The sequence below is a fragment of the Grampus griseus genome (assembly GCF_964374135.1).
Source record: "Grampus griseus genome assembly, chromosome: 6".
NCBI classification, from domain to species: Eukaryota; Metazoa; Chordata; class Mammalia; order Artiodactyla; family Delphinidae; genus Grampus; species Grampus griseus.
In genome coordinates this window covers 54,719,305-54,744,278 of record NC_139000.1, presented here as the reverse complement: position 1 = coordinate 54,744,278, position 24,974 = coordinate 54,719,305, and the positions used below count along the sequence as shown (strand labels likewise).

The 24,974-nt window shown below is 42.3% G+C and overlaps 1 protein-coding gene across 1 annotated transcript in view; it reads right to left on the bottom strand.

The window, feature by feature from the left end:
• The window catches only part of SLC1A1 (solute carrier family 1 member 1), a gene marked incomplete at its 5' end in the record, with an annotated part of 60,439 nt that overhangs the window by 15,900 nt on the left and 19,565 nt on the right, over window positions 1–24,974 (bottom strand). Inside the window, 4 exons of the mRNA XM_082656117.1 lie at window positions 505–547; window positions 2,215–2,329; window positions 4,000–4,092; window positions 20,118–20,258. Of these exons, the coding sequence (XP_082512243.1) occupies window positions 505–547; window positions 2,215–2,329; window positions 4,000–4,092; window positions 20,118–20,258 (392 nt within the window). The remainder of the gene's footprint in view (window positions 1–504; window positions 548–2,214; window positions 2,330–3,999; window positions 4,093–20,117; window positions 20,259–24,974) is intronic.

Genomic DNA, 24,974 nt, shown 5'->3' with positions numbered 1-24,974 from the left:
CTGTAGAGTGCCAGCAATGGGCATGTAAAGATGAAAGAAAAGACCAAATGCCAGGAACACTAACCACCCATGTGGGTCAGATACTGATTTCCCACCATGGGAGGGAAAGGAAAGAAGAGGTGGAGGGCTACTTTTCTAACTGCATTATATCTGTAGATAGTCTAAGTTTCTTCACAAATATAATGTGGTTCTCCAAAAATAGGTACTAGAAGCCACATTTTAAAACACTCATTATTTGACAGGTTCCTGACTTGCTCCAGTTGAGCCCTTTTGGAGGAAAGAAAAAAAAGCCTAAGGGAAAACGGAGGAGCTACAACAGGCATGTCACTGTGCCTGGAAATACTAGGGTTACGAAATAGGTCACCTGATATTCCTCCATTCACAGGTGCATTTCCTGTCATTTTTGACGGGCTAATTCCATTTCTTGGGTCATAGCAGGAAAAAAATCTTAATTGGCAAGGGGGAAGAGGGGAGCAACTTGAGGGCAAAAGTCATTATTCTTACCTGCTGAAAACAGGCTTGGACGAGGTTCTCAGGGAACATATTCCTGTTGGAGACAGGACAAGCAGTATTACATTAAGGCAAAAGTGTTTTGTTTCGTTTTTGCGGTACGCTGGCCTCTCACTGTTGTGGCCTCTCCCGTTGCGGAGCACAGGCTCCGGACGCGCAGGCTCAGCGGCCATGGCTTACGGGCCCAGCCGCTCCGCGGCATGTGGGATCTTCCCGGACCGGGGCACGAACCCGTGTCCCCTGCATCAGCAGGTGGACTCTCAACCACTGCGCCACCAGGGAAGCCCAAGGCAAAAGTGTTTTGTTTTGTTTTTTGGGGTTTTTTTGGTCATACCCAATACTTTGATGGAAATGATTATGCGATAGAATTAGTACTCTGGTTTCTCTTCTGGCCTCTCCTTTACATAATACTTCCTTGTATTAAGACTTATTTTTCCCTGCTGAGCTTCAACCAGGGATAGATAGAAAGCTCTCCTAACCACCTGTCATGCTTAACTGATTCACCGAGTAGCTGACATGCCTGCTGTCCTTGGTGAAATTCACACTGGCAGGTAGACATGCACAGTTAAGAGACTTCTTTAATATTTTCCACATTTCTGTTTTCATTGATAATGAGAGTCCACTACACTTGTTCCCAAATTCTTTATGCCAGTTGCAAATAATCATTATTGAATTAAAAATTATGTAAATCAATGCATTATAAGTGTGAAAAGGAAGGAGCAGTTTCCGTAAAAACTAAGCTGGGGGCTTCCCTGGTGGCGCAGTGGTTGAGAGTCTGCCTGCTGATGAAGGGGACACGGGTTCGTGCCCCGGTCCGGGAAGATCCCACATGCCGCGGAGCGGCTAGGCCCGTGAGCCATAGCCACTGGGCCTGTGCATCCGGAGTCTGGGCTCCGCCAATGGGAGAGGCCACAGCAGTGAGAGGCCCGCGTACTGCAAAAAAAAAAAAAAAAAAAAACTAAGCTGGAATGCCTGGAAACTCAATCGAGGCAAGTGAGTAAAACTTCTGTGGTTGCATTAGGTAAGGAAAGACAATTGAAATAAAAAACAACCGGAAGAACTCGGCACTCAGCTTTCTTTGCTGTTTCTAAGGGTTTTGTTTCTCCACTTCATGGAAACTGAATCTGGAAATTGCAGATGATGTGTTTATAAAGGCAGCCTAGGCAACAGGAATATGAAAAATCAACTGACACACTCTAAGAGAAGACCTTGGCCCGACATAAAAAAATTGGCAAATAAATGCATTTAAGTTTTAAGTGTAAACAAAATATGTAATGCATATTTACGATTCTCTGCTTTAAATGCTGTTTTTTTTTAATTAACTGACCAATCTCCAGCCCTGATTGCTTCAGATAAGAGGGTTTCTCCTGTACAATTAATAAATGTATTTCTTCAAGTATGCTTCAGAACTGACCACCTAACACAGCCCGGCATCTTAACGCAACAAGTATACTTTAGGTATCTCTGTCCATCCTAAACCCTGACAGAGAACGCTGTTCCTTCCATTCCCTCTCGGAACCATGACGTGGTAAGCATGACTGGCTGTGTAATTTGCAGGGTCCAGGGCAAAATGAACATGTATAATAATTCAAAAATTATTAAAAATTTCAAGACAGCAACAGCAGAGCATTAAACCAAGTATGGGGCCCTGTGCGACCACATAGGTCGCATGCCTATGAAGCCACCTGCTGGCCAGACACTCACCTGATCAGGTCTAACATGGCATCCACTGAACTGACTTCAGGGCTGCTGCCTGTCCGGTCAATTTCATTCACTTTCTGGGTGACACCAGGCTTGATGCTCACCACCAGCACGATACCTATGACCAAAGATAGCACCCACAGAGCATTAAGAACCTCCCAGGGCACCTGACACCCCTCGTGGATCCATTTTAGAAGCAATAGGCCTGGTGGTACCGGGCAATACTGGGATGGGGACCCTGAGGTCCAGCCAAAACAACAAGCCTCAGTGGGGACCTCAGCAGTTGCCTTTATTACTTTTCCAACTAAATGAAGCAGAAAGAACTCTTCATGTGTGTTTTTAAAAAATGAAGGGGCTGCATTCCAGAACTGCTTCTGGAAACACCTGCTGATGAGAATCCGCTTTTTTTCTTTTCTTTAGCTTATGAGATCAGCCTAGGCAGGGGTTAGGGTGAGAATAATTCATTTTCCAACTCAGGGCACTCACTCAACATCTTTCTGTAACTTTTACCCACAGTTGCTGCTTATTTTTCTGAGGCTCATACAGAATAAGCCTTATCTTCCTTTCATATCACAAGCCTTCAAATATCTGGAAAGCTGTTGTGTAACCCACAAAAGGATTTGGGTTAGGAAGTGTTGTTCCGTGTGACTCTTAGGGGGTGGAATGAGGACAGGAGTTCCAAGGAGAGATAGTTCTTCTCATTGTAAAGAAGAAATGTCTAAACAGAGAGCATCTGAAAGCCCCATTTTGGCCTCTGGAGGTAATGGGTTCCTCTTGAGGTGTTCAAGCAGAGGTGGGAGGTTTTAGGAAAGACCAGGTTGTTTGACTGGAGGGGAGTGAAGAAGAAAAGGCCCCATGCCCTTTATCACTCTTCCCAAGGAGAAATGCTAGTCCAAGGGGGCGGGACTTAAGGATGCTGAATGGGTCAGTTTTGCTAATGGGAGGAGTCACTGGGCAATAGAGGGGCAATGAATGGGTGTGGTCCACTCTTCCGTCTCAGGGTTGCAGAAAATAGATAAGCCCAGCTTTGTTCTTTGCGTTGGCCTCCCTCAGGAATCTCATGAGGAGATGTAGCTTTGAGTTAAGGCGGGGTTCAGGCCCTCCTAAGTCCCCTGGACTAATACCCCTAAAATGTCACCACATCTTCATCACCTTTTATCAGTTCATTAAAGCAGAGCTGCAAGGGTCAAACTGGCTGCAACATCTGAGTACACTCCTCTCTTCCCACTCCGAGCATCCTTCTTAAGATGTTACACTAGGTCCCGAAGGATGGACCATACTTTTTTCACAAAAGAGTGCCAAAGGTGTAAGAGCAACCATATTCCCTCATTAGAACATTCTCCCTCTTTCAAGTGGAATTTATACTTGGCAAGACTCTGTTAGCTCTGGCTACTACATGAAATTTGAAATGTAATGAAATGCTGTCTTTCTGGAAATACTTTATAATTATACTCAAAGCCACTATTATAGACTAATTATCAAGTTTAAAGATTATATTAGATCTTGGCTTCATTTCTTTCTACCTGATAAGGTAGATATGGCACAGAACTGTCACCCTCTTTCTGTTTCTTACTAGAGACACTAATAAGCAGTACCACGGCTGAAATTCAGTCAGTATTATATTGTTCATATAAAATGTACTGTGCTGACTTCAAGCCAAAAAGCTTCATAGTAGTTTGACAATTGTACTTTCTGATTTTAAAAAAGTGTGCATTTTTAAAAGCCAACTACTTTTAACTGGAAAGTCACAATTATACAGAAAAATAAGGATCCAGAAATAAATTTTACCTAAAATTACAGCAATGACAGTGGTACAGAAATAATACACGACAGCACGTAGACCGATTTTTCCAGATATGTTGGAATCCAGTGCAGCAACACCTGAAAAGGGGGGAGAAATCAAATTATATTACTCAAAAAAATTTCCAGGACTGGTGGTGATTCAATCCTCAAGGTGTGAAAAAAAGAGGTGAGAGCTGTGTCTGCATCTGCTAGGCCTATCTCACACATTTTGTTTGAATAACTGCAATGGGCAAAAGAACCACTTCAACATTCCAAATGCAGAATTAAGAGACAGAAGCCTAGTGGGAGGCAAGTTCCCCTCTGGCTAATCCCCACTACTTTAGCCCATAGTGAGTGCTGTGTCTTTGGCTGCTCTTGGGGGGGGGGGGTCATGAGACAGTAAAAGGAGTCCCCCCTTCTGCATCCGCTCTAAGACCTTTATCAAGATTTGTACATTCTATCACTCAACATTCTTTTGGGATTCAGTATCAAGGAAAAGTTTACCTTGAAGAACTGAGAAAGTTCTTTCATCACATAATAAAAACGATGTAACTCATGATTGTTTCCCTTTCTGCCTTTTTTTGTCAGGAATCTCAGAGTCAACTAAAAAAATAACTTTTACATGTGATTATAATATATATGTTCATTGTAATTATCTGAAGAAAAGAAAAAACGTAAAGATGAAAACAAAAATCATTTCATGTCATCAGCTGTAGTCAATATTCTGGTGAATTTTATCCCCATATTTTTTTCTCAATTTTTTGTAAACATGGCTGAGATAATTTGATAGTTTTTAATCCTTTCTCTTCTAAATACTGTATTATAAGCATCTTTTCTTATTGTTACAAATTCACCCCGCAGATAATTTTAAAGGCTACATAATCTTCTGTCATGTGGCTGTACCACAGGTATTTAATCATCTACTTAATGATGGATCTTTAGACAATCTCAGGGCCAAATTCAATAATAAATCACAGTAATTTCATTATCCATCCTGGCTAGCAAATTTCCTTCTTTTCATGATTTTTAAATTGCTTTTATGTTTACAACCTTATTCTGTATGGCTTTGATTGTGAGACTCCTTACAATCCCAGTTGGAGTTGGGATATAAATAAAAATTTCCGAGGGCACAGGTAATCAAAGAGACTTAGGACCACATTGTTAGATCTAGTTTCAGATGGTCTTTGGCTGCCAGTAAAATGACTGAATGTTACCTGACTTGAAATGGTTGTGTAGAGTGCCAAGGATAGCTGTAGAGGTGGAAGGCACACATCCCTCCTTGCTAGAAACCTCTGCGTTCCATCAAAGATGCTCATATAAATGGAATCAAATGATGCATCTCTCTAACTGGACTGCTTCTACGTGGGACACGAGGCAGGTTCAGAAGCGACCAAGTCATCTTTCAGCAAACCGTCATTTGAAGGTTTCAGACTACCCTGTCCGACTTCCAAAATGAGAATCACATTTTTAATCAAACCATCACCATAGAAAGTGATTTTTGAGTCTTCAACACACGAGTTGTTCCATAACTGTTTGCAAAACCTGAAGTACAGGGTAGCAGGAAAAACGAAGAGGTTGTCATGAGACAACCCGGAGGAAAAGGTCGTAAACCTGCAGGCTATCAGCAAGCACAAGTAGCTTTTATATTCACTCCTCATGCTATAAAAGGCCTATCCATTTTTTTTAAGTGACTAGGGGATTATGCTCCTCAAATATAATTGTACATAGTTGACGTACAGGAAAAATCTGTAAGGAAGCTATCATGATGATGATGACAGAAAAAGTCATCTCTCACTCTAAACACGCCATTCCTCTGGCTGTTGATTGCTCCTTATGAAGTTAATATTTTGAGAGAAGGGGCTCTGGCCTCTAGCAGTCACCCCAGGATGTTGTTAAGGGCTCATTAACCAACCTCCGGAGCAAGATTGTGCAGTTACCATATGATGGGTATACTGCAGCAGTCACATACTAGAATAACCTGGATGATAGATCCTATTCTCTTTCTTTGGGAAAAAGAATGTGGTAGGCTGAGCAGACTTTCTTTTCCTAATGTTAAGACAATTAAAAACAATAATTCTACAAGAAACAATAACAAAAAAAAATTAAGAGACACTGAAGGCTGCAACTCAGAAACCAATGAACTATCTCATATTTAGCTTTGGTCTCTTAAAAAAGAGCAAACAATAATGCAAATATATAAGCTTGCTAAGTGTATTATTTGATTATAAAATGTTCCTATTCCATTTTTGAGCTCCATACATTATTTTGATAAACAATTATAATTATTATTCATAACAATAATGGTGGGTTAAAAAAAAGAAAATCACCAACTTAACAGCACTCCAAGTAACCGGTACAAACACCTGTATCCCTGGTCTAAGAGAAGATGTATTTTCAGATATATTGTCCTTTGTCAGACATCCAATTTAAGCATCTCCCAGTCCCTAAGGCGCTGACAAGTGACAGGCTCACAGGGTGGCTGCAGAACTGCTCTCAGGTATGTGTTTCATGCCCCCCCCCCCCGCCCCGCTCAGGATTTTCTTCCAGCAGTGAAACGAATTAAAGCTATGTGGGTAATTGTTTCCAGCATATATGGATATGTCTTAATTTGTCTTAATGATTTGGTCATGGGCTGGTGCCTCTGCTTTTATTCCAGATCCCAGCTGGCAATAAAAGGCTTCATAATAATGAGATTCTTGGTGGAAATATTTTAAACAAATACAGCCTCCAAAGCAGTCAGCCAGCTCCTCTCTGCTGGAGTACAGCAACTCTCTTGTAGTTACTTTCAGGAAGAGCTTTGTTCCCCATTTCTCAAATCTACCTAGGTCCTACAGTTCTCTTGGATATATCAGAAGTGTATTCAAATCAACAGTCATACTTCCCCACCTCTCTAGAGTTACCACTCTTTCTACCCACCACTGATTGGGGGCAGCATTCGCACTCAAATCCAGGTTCTCAACAATTTTTAACAGTGTTGAGGATGAGGGGTGGGTGACTGCCATAAAGGGAGGGAATGTATGCAGGGAAACAGCCTAATATTTGAAAACCTTTATAACAGGAACATTACTGAACTTAACATGAATATAAAATGTCTGGATGGGTGGTCTAAACACCCCACCTGCCAGTAATAATGATAATAAAAATGAAAATGTTAATAGACACTGTGTATTGAGCAATGACAGCATGTTAAGTGCATCATCTCCTTTTATGCTTACTGTATAACCCCGTGAGCTAGGCCTTATTACTCCCATTTTACAGAGAAGGCTGTGGCTCAGAAAGGCTAAGTGACATGCCAAGGTCCTACAGCTGGTGAGGGGTGGAGCTGGATCCCAACCCAGGTTTGACCCCAAGGGCCAGATCTTAACCACTATGTCATACTGGGTCTATCCACGTGCTACAAAATTCTAGACCAGCACTGCCCGTAGAACTTCCTGTGATGATAGAAATGTTCTTGGTTTGTGCTGTCCATTGCAGTAGCCCCAGCTACACATGGCTAGTGAGCACTTGCAATGTGGCTAGTGTGACCGAGGAACTGATTTTAAATTCTGCTTAATTTTAATCGCAATATAAATAGCCAGATGTGGCTAATGGCTACCATACTGGACATCAGCATAATCTCTAGACCTTACCAGAATGTCCAGCATTTAGTGGGTGCTCAGCAATGTTGAATGAATAAACTCAAGCTTAAATATGTTACAAAATTCAGTGCAGGGCTTCCCTGGTGGCACAGTGGTTAAGAATCCGCCTGCCAATGCAGGGGACACAGGCTCAAGCCCTGGTCCGGAAAGACCCCCATATGCTGCGGAGCAACTAAGCCTGTGCGCCACAACTACTGAGCCTGCAAGCCACAACTACTGAGCCCGTGTGCCACAACTACTGAAGCCCATGCGCCTAGAGCCCGTGCTCCACAACAAGAGAAGCCATTGCAATGAGAAACCCGCGCACCGCAACAAAGAGTAGCCCCCGCTCGCCGCAACTAGAGAAAGCCTGCGTGCAGAAACGAAGACCCAATGCAGCCAAAAATAAATAAATAAATAAATGTATTAAAAAAAGAAATTCAGTGCAACCTGTACCTTGATAGCACAGGGGCGGTGGAGAAGATAATGGTAAACCTGATCAGCCATCATCTCTTGGTGTGCTTTTCCATCACCATGCTGACCATAGTGCTCTAAGGCCAGAGGCTTATTCTTTTCTGGATCCTCTGTGTATTAAATAAGATGCTTTACGAATTTTGTACTCGATGCTTTCCATGTGACAGAAAAAACTGCACTTCTTATTGGTATTCCTCTCCTTACAAAGGGAGCCCATTTCAAAGATCCACTCCTGTGTAAGAGATTAGGAACTTGGCAGGTAATCTTAAAAACCACTCATACAGGGCAGTTTGGTATGGTTCCCAGAGCGGCCAACAAAAATACTTTTCACCCATAACAGACCTCCATGTGAGAACATATTTAGCATCTTAGTGTTTTTCTTTTTTTTTCATTATTGTGTGCTCCACCCCACTCGCCCCTCCTCCAGTCTTAGATTTTTTCCTCATAGCCATCCCATGAAATTTTAATAGCACAAACTGTTCATCTGTTCACGTACTAAATGTATATAAGTGCTCTTTACATGAGAAGAGTAAGTCCCCCCTCCACCCTAGGAACCAGCTTTTGCTGCCTTGAGGCCATATTGCTCCTGTTGAGAATGTGTGGTCTATCTAGCTCAATGGATGTTGTCCTGCAAATGGTAACTTAATCCAGACCTTGGACTCCGAAGACAGGGCTTTTCAAGTGCTCTCTTACATGTAGCTGGTGGCTACTGCAATGGACAGCAAAAATAGAGAACAATTCCATCATCACAGGAAGGTCTACTGGGCAGCGCTGGACTAGATTTTGTAGCACATGCATGGGGCTAGTATGAGACAGTGGTTGAGAATATGGCCCCCTTGATAAAGGAGAATGGGGAGCTATTTATGAGTACAGAGTTTCAGTTTGCAAGATGAAGAGTTCTGGAGATGAGTGGTGGTGATGGTTATGCAACAATGTGAATGTACTTAATGCCACTGAATTATACACTAAAAAATGGTTAAGATGGTAAATTTTAGGACTTCGCTAGCGGTCCAGTGGTTAAGACTCTGCGCTTCCAAAGCAGGGGGTGCAGGTTCGATCCCTGGTCGAGGAACTAAGATGCCATATGCCACAGGACATGGCCAAAAAAAAAAAAAAAAAAAAAAGGTAAATTTTATGTTATGTGTACTTTAACCACAATTAAAAATAATTTTAAAAATTTAAAACTCTTACAGGTGAAACATCACCATAGCATGGTGGGTTTTACTCTAAAGAGCCTCCTGGATTCTTGGCTTTCAGGCCACGCCTCATGCCTGGTGAAGTCTAGAGGACCGCCTCTCCTTACGGTCCACTCCCAAAACTCAATTCTTCTGGAAGCTAACACCTGCCCTTTAGCAACTGGCAAATGAGAGGGAACTGTGCACTAATACACTGCAAAGCAGGTGCGACAGGATCTGCACAGAAATCAAAGGTAAGTGTTTGAAAGTTTATAGCAATTGAACAGAATTTTATGTCTGTTGAATGTAATAATAAAAAGTCGGGCAAGTGTTTTGTGTGTCTTTGTTTTTTATATCTTCTTCCTAGTAATTCATTTCTATTATAGTTTACAAAGATTACTGATCCATGCAGATTGGAAATTTAAAAAACTGGATCTTTCCCACCCACTTTAAAAACTGGATGCTCTGTAAAGCACTGGTGCAGAGACCTGGTACCATGGGCTTTCAGAGGAGCCAGAGGTGTCACCAGGCTGAGGTGACCAGAAGCAACTCGCAGCAGGCAGCATCAAGATGTGCCGGATTCTGACAGAGATTCTTTGCTTGGCCACACTTTAGTCAGGCTTCTGAACCTTCTCTTAGGCCCATCTGTGTACTTCCTTGCAAAATACAGTTTTAGCAAGAACCCTGCTAAGTCAGTTTAGCCAGAACCCCCTACCCTTGATATCTGATCATCCTAGACATCTGATCAGGTCTCTTAATCCTCTACCATCTCCCAGATGATGTCTGATTACTCTGGCCTGTCTTCAACATCAATCTTATTGGGTCAGTTTAGCCAGAATCCCCCTTACCCCTGATGTTTTCTCTTAATAATTATCCATCCCGTGCCCCCCACCCCCGTTGCTCCTTGGCTATAAATTCCCATTTCCATGCTCTATTCAGAGTTGAGCCCAGTCTCTCTTCTCCACTGCAAAATCTCATTGTAGTGGTCCCTACACTTGTCTTTATGGTTCTAGGTCAAGTCTGCCTTACCATCTTTAACAAGTATCACCGAATTTCTTTTCTTTAACAAGTCCAGTTACCAGTGAGTCCAGGATTGTCCTTTAAAAACAAGGATAGTTTTAAGGCTGAGCTGTGGCCTAGAAACAGAGGTAGTCCTTGGAATTTAGGGGCACCTGCTAGCTCTTTAAGAAACCACACTTGTTTTTTCACCTCCGGAGGAGGCTTGGATGAGCTGGGGTGCTGGCTCCTGACCAAAGCAGTAACAATCTACTAGAATTTTTTTATGAAAACACTGCAAAGGAAGCGTGGGCTAAACAATAGTATGTTTTAAAGATAAACAACTGAGGGCAAAAGACTCCTCTGAGAGCTCTCTGATTAAGCTACCACCCACCTGAGAACAAAATTTCATGATGATCTCTCCCCACCTTGCCATTAAGGTATCAGAATTAACTGTTACTGGAAGATTTTTGGGTCTGGCATCTGATGGTGCTTCACAATTGTGAATGGACACATCATTCAAGAAACTCATTGCACTGGGGCATCCTCTTATCCAGAGGACTCCTGTCTCTCCATCACCAGCAGAGAGGCCACCGGCACATGGAGAAACAAGTATGGGCTTCGGTGGGACCCCCTGGGATCACATCTATAAAATGGAGGGTGTTTTTTTTTTAAATAAATTTATTTATTTTTGGTTGCGTTGGGTCTTTGTTGCTGTGCGCGGGCTTTCTCTAGTTGCGGCGAGTGGGAGTTACTCTTCGTTGCGTTGCGCAGGCTCCTTGTGGTGGCTTCTCTTGTTGTGGAGCACGGGCTCTAGGCACGTGGGCTTCAGTAGTTGCGGCACGCAGGCTCAGTAGTTGTGCTTCGTGGGCTCTAGAGTGCAGGCTCAGTAGTTGTGGCACCCGGGCTTAGTTCCTCCGCAGCATGTGGGGTCTTCCCGGACAAGGGCTCGAACCCGTGTCCCCTGCATTGGCAGGTGGATTTTTAACCACTGCACCACGAGGGAAGTCCCTAAAATGGAGGTTTTAAATGCCTCTACCTCGTAAAGTGTAATTGTGAGGAGCAAAGTGAACAACCCCATCTTGTACAGCTGTTGTAAGGGTCAGAAACAGTACCTATAGCACGCCTAGAACTTAAATTTTACTCAGTCAATAGCCTCCGTTATTATTGAATGAAATGATCAATATGAAATGTGTCACTGGGCACATGGAAGGCACTACACAAGTGTTAACTCGTTCGTTCCCTCACTCCTACCATAATCCTTCTGTATTCCTTCATCACATGGCCACTAAAGAGATCTTTTTAAAACATAAATCAGGCCACTTCACATGCAGGTATAAGCCTCTCGTTGCACTTAAGGTAAAATAGAAAACCTATGTATGGCTGCCTGCCCCCAGGCACCTCTTCCCAGGCTCTGGTGCCCAGGCAGCAGAAGGTTCCAGAATGGAGCCCGAGACTCTGCGTCAGTCCTAGGTGCTGCCCTTATGATCTGTGTAATCTTGGAAAATTGGCTGAATCTCTCTTCAATCTCCTGTTTCCTCATCTCTGAAGATAGAGAGGTAAGGTCCTACTTACTTTCATTGGGTTGCCATGAGGATAAAGAAGTAAGTTCATTCCCCAGAGAAAACAAGGTTGGCTATGCTCTCACTCTGTTGATTCAGGGGGGCCTGAATTAATACTCCTGGGATGTTAAAAGGGGGAAAGAGAAAAGGCAGAGGGGAGCATGCAAAATATATTTCTGTGCACGCTTCACTTATGACATCTATTTTCCTTAGAGACACTAATACAAAGAACTGCCTTGAAATAGGTTCTATCACCTCCCAGACTATTCTTTGAAGTTAAAAAAAAAAAAATGGTCCCCAGCAAATGAACTAAAGGCTCTCACTTGCAGCCTTTCTCAGCAGGTCCACATTTGATGTTCAAAACATCTGTTAAGAAGCAATGGGCTGGTCTCCTGGTTCTTCAGCAATCCAGGTGCTGTTTTAACTTTTTTTTTTTTTTTTAATATCATAGAGGACAGTGGTATTTGTAGTTGGGCCAATTTTTCAGAAGATTCAATGAGCTTTTATAGGAGGCTTCTTGTTCAATAAGCATTAAACACACCTCAGAGGATCTAAGGAGCTCAGCCGCTCTCTTCAAAGTCCGTGCTTTGACATCAGGATAACTAACAGCTCAGTGAGACTTTTTTGGCTTTATACCGCAAGCTAATTATTACCGAGCTCTCTCTTTGCTTCTCCTTACCTTACAAAGCTGGTAGCTCAGGCATCTGGGTAGAGGCTGTTTGTATGCTGAGGAACTTAACACTGCTGGCAGAGCAAGCCTTTTCCTATTATTTTCATTTCCAGAATGAACGCACTGTGTGAACTCACCTGTGTGGGCTTGATTCTAATATTGACCCTGTAGCTTCTGATGCCAACGTTGGGACTGTCTAGAAACCTCTGATGGTATCAGACAAAAAAGAGTAAGTTAAGAAATTATATAGCTCTTCCAGGGCACTATGACATAGTATTATCATTATCCCTATTTTACAGTTGAGGACGCGTTAAGTAAATTGTTCAAGGTTTCACAGCTAGTAAATGGCAGAGCCAGGATGCAAACCCAGGCAGTCTGGCTCTTAACCAGTAGACTCTCCTGTTCCTCTGTGATTGATACTGACAAAGATTCTTTGCTTGACCACACTTTAGTCAGGCTCCTGAACCTTCTCCTAGGCCTAACTGTGGACTTCACTGTAAAATCTAGTTTTAGCAAGAACCCTGCTAAATCAGTTTAACCAAAACCCCATACCTCAATATCTGATCACTCTCCATATCTAATCAGGTTCCTCATTCTCCACCACCCCTCAGGGGATATCTGATTAACCTGGCCTGTCTCCAGCAAGAATCCTGTTAGAGGTCAGTTTAGGCAGAATCCCGCTTACCTCCGACGTTTCCTCACAGTAACCTTCCATCCACTGTTCTCACTACTCAGTTTCTTGGCTATCAACTCCCAGTGGCTCATGTTGTATTCATTTGGAGTTGAACCCACTCTCTTTCCTCCACTGCAAAATCCCATTGCAGTGGTACCTCTACCTACCATGATGGAATAAAGTCTGCCTTACCATCTTGGACTGTCACTGAATTTTCTTTTAAACAATACTTCCTCGCTTGTTCAGGGTGTTCCTTTGGAGATAATGACACAGGTGGGAGTCACTGCTCTAACTTGCTTCGTGTGACCTCCCAGGAAGGCGCACAAATCACATGAAGCCATGCCCTCAGCCTTCCATTCTCATGCCTCCTCCCCAGGTTTGCAGCATTCCAGTCCAAGTCTCACTGTCCTCCCAAGATGCCATGCCTTCTGCTATTTTCTTCTGCCTGGAATGCCTGCCTCACTTCATCTGATTCCTATCTCTTCTTCAAAACTCCACCCAATGTCCCTTCCCCGTCCTCATTCCCACAAAGCACTTATCACATAGCATTGCAATGTAGTTTCCCTTTCTTGAGGGACAGGACTTCTCTTTATATCTTGTATACCCAGCACAGAGCCTGGGACATTGAACATGAAATGAATGAATGAATGAATGTCGTTTCCCAGATCCATGTACTCCACAAAGGAGGTTCCTTAGAATCCTCGCATGATTTCTCACTCATTTTTTCTATTTTTTTAACAGGAGAAAAGTATACACATTTATTTAACACAAGTTTTACAGGACATGGAAGCCCTCATAAAGAATGAAGTCCCAAAGAAATGGCAAAACCTACTTGCTTTCACATTAGGTTGACAAAGAGAGGCAATTGAGGCAATTGTGGAAAAGTGACTCAAGTATATGAGGCTCACTCCTTTTTTTTTTTTTTTTTTTTTTTTTAAGAAACAAAACCAGGTTAACTCAGTTGAACAGAGCTGTGAACCAGTCTAGCAGCACTGGTTTAGGCAAAAGGAAAGCTCATTCAGGGTGGACTCTCTGGGTTTCACTATGTCAGAGACTGAAGCAGGGAATACTCTTCCTGCTTTTCTCTTTATTACTGTGGCCAGTGGCACATTCATTATGGGAACTCCATTCCTTATGTATACAATGTACCCCTTCCTTCTTTGGAGAAAACACGTTGTAGAAACCCAGTTAATATAATAAGTCCTCTGGCTTCAATAACTGTGTTCTAACACGACAAAAGTTTCTTGTTGGTCTTAGGGGAGTGTTTAATTCATGTGTGCAAAGCTCTTTAGGCCATCTTATTTTCTTGGTTCCCAAACAAATCTGGGAAAAGAGAAAGGAGGCACTTCTTGAAATGCAGGCAGAGTCCAGTGGTTCCAGATGGTGCAAATGAGGTAAGATGTTCATTCTCAGCCTGTGTGATTTTAAGCTCCAGCAGTAAGTTTTAAATTTATAATCCATCTTGAAGTGGCAATTTTCGTAGAGACTAAACTATATAAAAAAGCCACCAATGTTTCAAGAAAAGCATGCATACTTTCCCCCATAGATGAAGCTGATATTGGATGCTCTTAGTTACCTAACAGCAAGCTGTACAGCCAAGTGATATGTGAGTCTTCAACTCTTATACCTTCTGGCCAACACGGGGATTCATGGACTTGCGTGGCTAGCAGAAGACCTGGGATCCATGACCAGGTGGATGGTAGGAACTTCAGCCTCTCACAGGGTTAGTTTGTTTTCACACAGTTAACCAGTGTTTTCTGAATTAAACTGAACCCGTTTCAGGTAGGCACATGCCATGATTCTTTCCACTGGAGGGTGTGGGACAGCTTCCCGGTACACAGCCGATTATGAGTAAATGAAAACGTATCCTTAAAAAAAATGCCCTCTCCAGCCTAGCTGATCCCAGTATGTCACCACCTGCAAAGTCTGAATTTAAAAATAGGGATCTTGGGCTTCCCTGGTGGCACAGTGGTTAAGAATCCGCCTGCCAGTGCAGGAGACACTGGTTCAAGCCCTAGTCTGGGAAGATCCCACATGCCGCAGAGCAGCTAAGCCTGTGCGCCACAATTACTGAGCCTGCGCTCTAGAGCCTGCAAGCCACAACTACTGAGCCCACGCGCCTAGAGCCCGTGCTCCGCAACAAGAGAAGCCACCGCAGTAAGCCTGTGCACTGCAACGAAGAGTAGCCCCCGCTCACCGCAACTAGAGAAAGCCCTTGCGTGGCAACAAAGACCCAACGCAGACAAAAATAAAATAAATTTTAAAAAATATTAAACAAAAATAAAAATAAAAATAGGAGTCTCCAAATACCTTGATACTTCACTTTATCTGCTCCATCCTTCATTCTTGTGTGTCTTCACTTCTTATGAGTAGTATTTGCTTGGTGTGTTGGTTTGTCACTCAGATTCCATCCCAATTAGACTGTATCTTGAGAGTTAGAATCTAGTCTTAAATTTATCTCGCCAGAGGTCAGCTGCCAGCTGGTCTCCTATGATTTTTGTAAATAAACATTTTATTGGCAACGCAGCCAGGCCCAATCACTTACATATTACTGACTGCTGCCCTTCTGTGATAACCAGTTGGATAGTTGGGTAGGGACAGTATGGCTCAAAAGCCTAAAATATTCACTATCTGGCCCTTTACAATAAAAGCTTCCAGATCCCTGCTTGAAAGGAAACCTACTCACACATATATTCTAATAAATACTGTTTATATCTAAGCCTTAATAAATACTGGCTGTTGCTTCATAAATACTGTTTAAATCAAAGCCTTCGTTAAACCAGTAATGGAAAACCTTTGCCCCTGGAGGTGAGATCAGATGGTTGTCATTGCAGCTTCTGCATCAGGGGAGTAAGACAGCATTCTGGAAAGATGCTCAGGGAATTTCTTGGAGCAGGCGCCAAGGAGCTGCTCCATTCCTGTGCTGGAGGCTCCAGTCATTATAATTTGTATATCAAAGAAAATGTGACCTGAATTTAAACTCACTGGCTGATAAGAATGGGCCAGGATTTTCCAGAGCCACAATTCTCAGGCATGGCCAAAAGCCATTTCCCCTGCTATTTCCCTGGTGGTGTGATATAAATACAGCTTACAGACCCTAATGTTAACAGAGCCTAAGCACTGATATTCTGCACATGGCACGAGTGTGTCCCTCAGGATGTAAATTAAGGGTAGGATTCTGTTGGTGCCCACACTATCCGCCTCTGAAAATGCCTTGAGATTATGTCTATTGTGCCTCCTCTCTCTCTTTTCTTTTTAATTAATTTATTTTATTTTATTTTTTAGTTTTGGCTGCATTGCATCTTCGTTGCTGTGTGCCGGCTTTCTCTAGTTGCAGCAAGCGGGGGGCTACTCTTCTTTGCTGTGTGCAGGCTTCTCATTGCGGTGGTTTCTCTTGTTGAGGAGCACAGGCTCTAGGTGCATGGGCTTCGGTAGTTGTGGCACATGGGCTCAGTAGTTGTGGTTTGCGGGCTCTAGAGCACAGGCTCAGTAGTTGTGGCGCACTGGCTTAGTTGCTCCGTGGCATGTGGGATCTTCCTGGACCAGGGCTCGAACCCATGTCCCCTGCATTGGCAGGTGGATTCTTAACCACTGTGCCACCAGAGAAGTCCTTCTTTTTTCTGTTTTAAAGCAAATTCCAGACATTATGTCATTTCATCCCTACATAATTCCACACACTTTTGATAAAAGAGCATTTTCTTACGTAACTAAATGCCATTATCACCGCTAACAAAATTATCAACAATTTCTTGATACCATCTCATAACCATTGTATATTCAAATTTCCCTGATTAATGTGACATCTGATCCTCATCATCACATAAAGAGATATTCTTCCTGTTAAAACAGCTATAAAGTAAGTAGTTTTACATCAGCAGAGGCTTTGATGGCAGAGGATTTTTTCCTACGTGTTATGCAAGATTATGCATAAGCACAGATCATTAGTCTTAGGTCTCAGTTTTGCTTGTCTCTACCACTAATTTATGTATCCTTAGGGCACTCACTCAACTCTCTCCCACTTCCAACATGTATTCTCCTTTGTCCTAATAAATGTATAAAATAAGCTCTTGACCTGCTGGATTTATAAAGGCTTTCAAAACTTGAAAACTGTTCTTCCTGTGTATTTTCCATAGCCATCTTCTGCTTTACTCTCCTGGTTCTGTGCTGGGTGGGGAGGCTGAGGACCACTGCAGGGTTTGGGGGAAGGACCACACACCAGGTGAAGGTGGTGCTGAGCTGCAGGAACAGGGAGCAGAGCTGGGGAGGAGAGTGGGAGGGAAACTACCAGAAGGAAGGCTGGAGGAGCACAGAGCAGAATCCATCCTACTTTCTTCCTCTGGAAGGAAGGAAGGAAGGGAGGGAGGGAGGGAGAGAGGGAGGGAAGGAGGGAGGGAGGGAGGGAAGGGAGAGAGAGAGAGGAAGGAAGGGAAGGAAGAAAGAAAATACAAAACAAAACTAACGTGTGTTTGCCTTGAAAATGCAAAGAAAGCTCAGTGAATCACTTTTTCTTAGTATCAGGATCTAATCATTGTTAGCCATTTGGTTTTGATCCCAACTCTTAAAATGTATATACATTTTAATAAAATTTGGATTGTACACAATATCTTGTTGTTTAATTTGTTTTATCCTTCTACTTTATATTGTATCAGGAACATTTCCACCTTCATTAACTATGTTTCCAAAACAAAGTGTTTAATAGTTGCATAGAATCCTAACTTACAGGTATAACATACAGTTAGACAGCTTATAATTTATCACCATTATTAAAAAAATGTTACCATGAACATCCTTGTACCTAAATCTTTGAACATATCTCTGGTTATTTCTTTGCGGTAAATTCATCAAAGTAGAAATACTACGTGGAAAGGTCAGAACGTGCTCCAAACTGCCCCCAGAAAGTTTGTTCCAATTATACAGTAACTGAAAGTGAATGAATGAGCCCATTTCCCCATAACCTTGCCTTCATATTGTTATTATTTTTTCCTTTTAATCTGACAATTTAAAACACAAATATAGCATCATTGTTTCCATTCTGCTTTGTTCATGTCCCTTGAATCTTTGATCATTTTATCACTTTATGTCAAAAGAATGGGTAGTTGTTCTGCTTTCTAACTCCTGTTTAACTGCTGGGGATTTGGTGAAGGAAAATTGTAGAAATTTCCAGACCTGTGCTACACCTTCAAAAAGCAGCTAGGCTATGTGAATGGAATGCTGAGGGTTGCAAGGCTGAGCTAGCACCCAAAACAGCCAGACTGCAAAAATCTCACTAGTTATTGAATACCAAGAGCAGTGTATATTTTCAAACATCCTACAACTAGTCTATAGACGTAAGTATCAATCACTAAGTACTTTATGAACTTCGTGCAATCGCATGTAAAATACAGTATATATGTACAATTGTGAACACTTTTCTTGGGAGAGAGTCCAAAGCTTTCATCATGTTCTCAAAGGAGCCTAAGAAGAGATTAAGACTCTTCAATATGGAGAAAATTCTAAGGGGTTGTAATGGCAGTGTCTACAGGGAAAGGCAGGTAATGTAAATGAGTGAAGTAGATGAGGTATTAGGCAATAGGGAGTGGTGGGGACTGTGGCATCCTCAAATGCATTTGCTCCAAGTAAACAGAGTAGCTGTTTCTCAGCTCCAAACCACTGTTGGTGTGTGGGAACATGGCTCCAATGTTTCCTGATCTTATTTTTTTTTCAGAGGAAGCCAGAAATCTGGATGCTTACATGAAGTCTTCCAAATTTTAAATGCTTACAATCACTTCTACAAATAAACAAACATTATATGGTACAAATGACTGGTCTGCTGATTTGGCCCTCTGGCTGCAGGGCCTAAAAGAAGCCAGTCATTTCAAAACATAATTATACTCTCTTTAGGTTTGTAATAGGCCAAGAACACCAACACCCAAGGGACTCTAGTCTGATTGGAGTTTGGCACTTCAAAAGGTCAATGGCCAAATCCACAGCTCAAGCAATGCATTGCTGAACGCAGAAGATCCTGACACCCACCCTCCCTTAACCCAGCCAATGTCCAGTACTCTACATAGATCAGTCCTAGGTCTCTTTAGTGGCAGCAGAGAAAAATGTTCTAGAAGAGGCCGTGTCGAGAACTCTAATTGCCTGGTTGTATAAAACCATGATTTTCAAGCTGGCAACACTAGTGATTGCCACATTTTACCTACTGCCAGAATGAAGATAAGGACAAGAAACTATGGAATGCACAGAGAAGCTTACCATACCCAGACAAATGACATTTTTGTAAGCCAAATTAATCTCTATCTACATCAAGGCGCTTGTTCTTTAAAGAGACCCTGCAATATAATGATCTATAAGGAAAAAATCATTTCCAAATTCAACTGCATCACAAGTTCAGATTTAAGAAAACCAGGTTTTTAAAATATGGTGCCAAGCCATCATTAAACCTTTTCCACAGCATGTGACTGCTGGTCCCCTGGGCAAATTTCCAAGGCAAGTATGTAGCAAGTTCTGAGTTCTGTGGAGAAGTGGATGTGAGTGAGAAGAGGGGACAGAGGACTCTGCAGGCTGCCGCTGACAGGGTAGGGGGCAGGATACAGCTGAGAAACAAACGAGTAAACTACTGAAAACATGATCAAGACTGACAACCACATTTTCCCTGAGGACACTGGCTGACATCTCATTGACCAAATATGCCTTTTTTTTTCCTTCCTCATAAGACATTATACGGCTGGTCAAATGAAGATCTGAGCTGCGGTGGACAGTGCTACAGGCAGAGCAATGCCACAAAGCAATGCCACTTTGTGAATAATGAAATATTTCACTCAAGCAAATATACACTTTCCAAGTGAGGGGTGTTTGTGTGTGTGTGTGATGCATCAAGTGCATTTTGACTTTTTCCATAATAAGAAAAGAACAACTCAGGTGATGGGATGGCTCCTTAAATAATCATGGAGAATGTCAGTTTTCTCAAGGTACCTGTAATCATGCTGGATAGAATTAATGGTAAAACGATGAGTTTCAGCATTCTCATTAGAATTTCTCCAGGAAAGGAAAAGTAGAATTTCTCCAGGTTGGAGAGCTTGCTGTATTCTCGAACCAAAACGCCTATGGCAATTCCTAAGAAAAACAAGAATTGGAAAGAAGAAAGGAACAACATTGAGTTCTTCTGTATAAATTTCTACGGAAAAATACCACCCCCAGTGCAAATTTTAGTGGCAAGAAAAACAATTTTGATGATCTCCCATGAGTCTGTAAATGTTAAGACTTAAAAAACAAATCACATTTTAAAAGGTAAAGAGTACAAGTACACGTTATTCAGCAAATCTGGAAAAAGTATAGTTCGTGTGAAAGTTTTTGTTTTCATTTCTTTTCTTCCCCTTCAATTATATTTATTATCATGACAAAACATCTAAGAATACTGTGAGAAGGAAAAAAAAGTTCATCTTCGTCAACCCAATATAACTATTGTTTTTACACACCACTTTTATTCTGTCTACCTATAGATATTTTACATATTTTATAGTTTACATATCAGTTTGTATTTTTCTCATATTCTTTTAATAATAATTTTAGAAATACTCTTCTCTTTTTTAATTGAAGTATAGTTGATTTACAATGTTGTGTTAGTTTCAGGTGTACAGCACAGTGATTCAGTTATATATATATATATATATATATATATATATTCTTTTTCAGATTCTTTTTTTCCCTTATAGATTATTAGAAGACATTGAGTATAGTTCCCTGTGCTATACCGTAGGTCATTGTTGGTTATCTATTTTATATATAGCAAGGAAATGTTCCATATCAAGAAACATACATTCTCTGAAAGCTTGCCTTAATGTTAATATGAACTTCTTCACTTGTGATGACTCTGACAACTAAAAATCACAAATTCTATCAATAAATATTTCTTCTTTATCCTCTTCCAAATGGTTCTAATAACATCTAATTGGCTTACTCCCCCCCATCCCCAGGAATCCTCACTCCCTACTACCTTTTATTAACCGAGAAAGAAATTGGGTTGGGATGACTCACACATCTTTTTTTTCTTCATCAACCTCTGATGGATGACATGCTAATTGGGAGTAAAATGACTAGAGGACAGGAAGATTCAAGGAGGATATCACTGGATATGTTAATTCACAAATTCAAATAACTAGTATGTGAAAACTTAGAGTTATTTGGGTACAGTTAAGAATGCTAGGGCAAATGAAAAGAGATGTGAATTATAATCAATACTAGAGTTTTCATTTCAATTCTGGTATACTTCTCATGCCCACTAGTAGACCAAATAGATGAACCACATAAGATACATTTGTGTAGTAACCTTATCTTTAGCTTCCTTTTATTTTCCTGCATTAGCAGGTGGATTCTTAACCACTGCGCCACCAGGGAAGCCTTGGATATGGGTTTTTATGGGAGACATAAAAGTCACCAAGAGGAATCATTTAAAAGCAATCAAAGGTGACAAGCACAATGAATAGGTTACTATATTTAGTAATGAAAGCTTGACAGAAAGCTTTTTTGTGGCTCAAGGGCTTAGTTGCTCCGTGGCATGTGGGATCTTCCCCGACCAGGGCTTGAACCCATGTCGCCTGCATTGGCAGGCGGATTCTTAACCACTGCACACCACCAGGGAAGTCCACCATTCTTAATTATAGAGTTGAAATATATTTTAATGATTTTTCACAGTTTACAGCAAAGGTTGTAAATGTCCAAGGCCAGAAGTCCGGGCAGAAGTGCGAGAAACAGGCCTGAGGGGCCTGTGGTGGTCCTGACAGCTCCAGCCAAGCAATGTCACATGGAAGTGAGGGTCCAGGGTGGCCTCATCTTCTGAATTTTTTACAGAGAAACTAAGAATCTGGGTCACTGTGTGAAACCACTCAATTTTTAAATGTTAATGAAAGCTTAAAAACAATTGTTAAGCTCTGTGAGGTCACACTAAATACTTCTGCAAGCCAACTTCCTGTTGAGCTGTCATCTTTTATTCTGGTTTTCCCACTGAAGACAGTATAGGAACATGATAAAACACAAGAGGGAAAGCTGCTGTGTTCAAAAGAAAGCAAACACCACAGGGACCAGGAAATGATCATGATGACCTCATACAGCCTCCCATGTTCTTGAGTGAATCCTGCAAGTGTTATCTAACTTCTTGCACGTAACACAGGAAGAGAGGCCAAAGAGAGGATGCTGCCCCTGCCATCAAGAGCCTACATTCTAGAAGGCAGGACAGGACATGCACAATAATGATAGTCAGAAGCGCTTGCGAGTCTACAGAGGACGCCACCCCAGAGTTTGTAGGAATTCAAGACTTTCTTGAAATTCCCATTAGGCTAGATTAAGAAAGGGAGAGGTTCCGATGCACCTTCCATAATAGAATAGGAATTCAAAAGGCAGGTATTATTGAAGAAGAAGGAAAGTGGGAGAAACAGCCAAAGACAGAGGAGTCAAGGGAAGAAGAAACACTCATCAAGTGCCTCTGTCCTAAGCACCTTTACAGTCATCTAACCTAACAAGCCTTTATTCTACAATGTACAGTTGTCCCTGCATTACTTAACCACAGGGGAGTGATTCCAGGAGCCCCTGCATATACCAAAATCCAAGGATGCTCAAGTACCTTATATAAAATCATGTAGCACAATGAATACGTACAAGAAAGGTTAGAAAACTTGCCCATGGTCACATGGCCAGCCTTGAGACCAGGTCTGTCAGACCCCAAAGTGCAGCTCCTTCCATGAAGAGGTTACAAGGATGTGTTTGGCCAGTGGTTTGGCTGGTGCTCGAGGCGTGGTTTAGAGAACTGAGACAGAAACCTAAGTTGGGGCACACAATGAAAGGCCTAGAATGCCAGCGAGGAGAATTTATACTTCCCTAAGCGTAGGTCCCTTCCGATAACTGGGTCATTGTGCAGATTAAACAAGAGAAACCATGTGTTACACTATAACGTAATATACCAAGATTAGCTATTAGTAGAGATAACGAGAAGCCATTGAACATGTTTGCATAGGGGTGGGCCTGGATTGGAGATAAAGCTGGCTGAGGTATGTAGGGGCTGAGATACGTAGGAAACTGTCCAAATGTTCAGGCCATTCAGTGTAGGTGTACAGTGGTGTCTTTAGAAGGCTGCCTGGGGTGAAGGGCTCAGCTCTGAAGTCAGACACATCTGATTTGGAACCTGGCTCTTTTGTGGAATCGCAAGTCACTTCCTTTTTCCTTGTGGCAACTCCAAAGAGGAACCAGGCTAGCCCTAGTACCAGAGCGGTTCTCTAAAAGGATCTGGAACTGAAGGCCAGTCACAGGGACGTGGCTTGAATTCAGAAAAAACATTTTTAGGTGGCTGAAGAGAAGTGACTTTCCTAACAACTTGCTCAAGTAATCTTTCAGTTCAGGGAAAACACCTGACTGGAAGGAGGGAGGAGGATCTAATTCCTTGCCCCATACTGAAAATGTACAGGAAAGAAGCAATCAGAATGCTGTGCTTCCTGCACGCACCGCCTGGCCTTCCAGGAAGGGCAGGAGATTCTGACAGTAGCAGCCTGGTGGGAGAGGGGGAGAGGATGCTCAACGTGGGTCCAAGAGTCCATTCTGGCTGAAAAGATAACTCTTTACCAAGAGGATGCTAGGACCCAGAGAAAGAATTCTCAGACTGCAACATCCTACGAGTGAAACCGGATGGATGTCTGGAGGAACCTAGCCAGGCTGAGTAAGCTCTCCATCTCCCCACCTCTGGACATTCCCCTCCACAATGATACTGGTGTTTGCCAAGGAGTTTGTATTCTGACCTCTTCATGGGCTGTCCACTCTCCTAGGGTAATCTTATCTGCTCTTATAGATTCAGTTTCCACTTCTATCTCCTGCCTCATTCTGTCTCCCAAGTTCCAGGTCTTCAGGCAATCTCTACCTAGATATATATAACTCAACATGGGACCCAACATACTAAAAATAAACCTATCTTTCCTTCTCCCAGAAGACTTCTGACTTTTCCTCCTGGGTTAGCTGGTGGTTTTAAAATAGGTCCACACATTATTTGACACTCTTCCCATCAGGAGATGGAGTCTCTGTCCCCTTCCCTTAAACCTGGGTAGGTCTTTGTAATGACCTTAATAAAGAAAATACAGCAGAAATGAGCCTGCATGGAGTCTGAGGCTAGCTTAGAAAAGGGGTGGCTTTTGATGGTTTCTCTTCTTGGGACACTCACTTTGAAGCCCTGAGGTACCATGTAAAAAGTCCAGCTACCCTGAAGCTGCCCTGCTGGAGAGACCACATGGGAGAGCGAGTGAGTGAGTGAGTGAGTGAGTGACAGAGAGAGAGAACAGCTGTCTGAGTCTTCCAGGCAGTAAACATGTGAGTGATGGCCCTTCAGTTGACTCCAGCCCAGCCACCATATCCCTGCAATCACAAAAGTGACCTCAAGTAAGAATTGTTTAGCTGAGCCCAAATAATTCTCAGAACGACGAGGGATAATAATATGATTGCTATTTTAATCCACTAACTTTGGAAGTAATTAGTTACACAGAAATAGATACCTGGGAGTTCCCTGGTGGTGCAGTGGCTAAGACTCCGAGCTCCCAATGCAGGGGACCCGGGTTCGATCCCTGGTCAGGGAACTAGGTCCCACATGCATGCTGCAACTAAGAGTTCGCATTCCACAACCAAGGAGGCTCCCTGCCGCAACTAAGATCCAGCGCAACCAAATTAATTAATTGGCTTATTAATTTAAAAAAAGAAATAGATACCTGGAAGAGTTCCCTATCTTCCTAAATTGTGTTGTAACTGCAGACATTTTTTGAGGGCTGTGTAGACTATGGTCAGGTACTGTTCTAAGCAAAA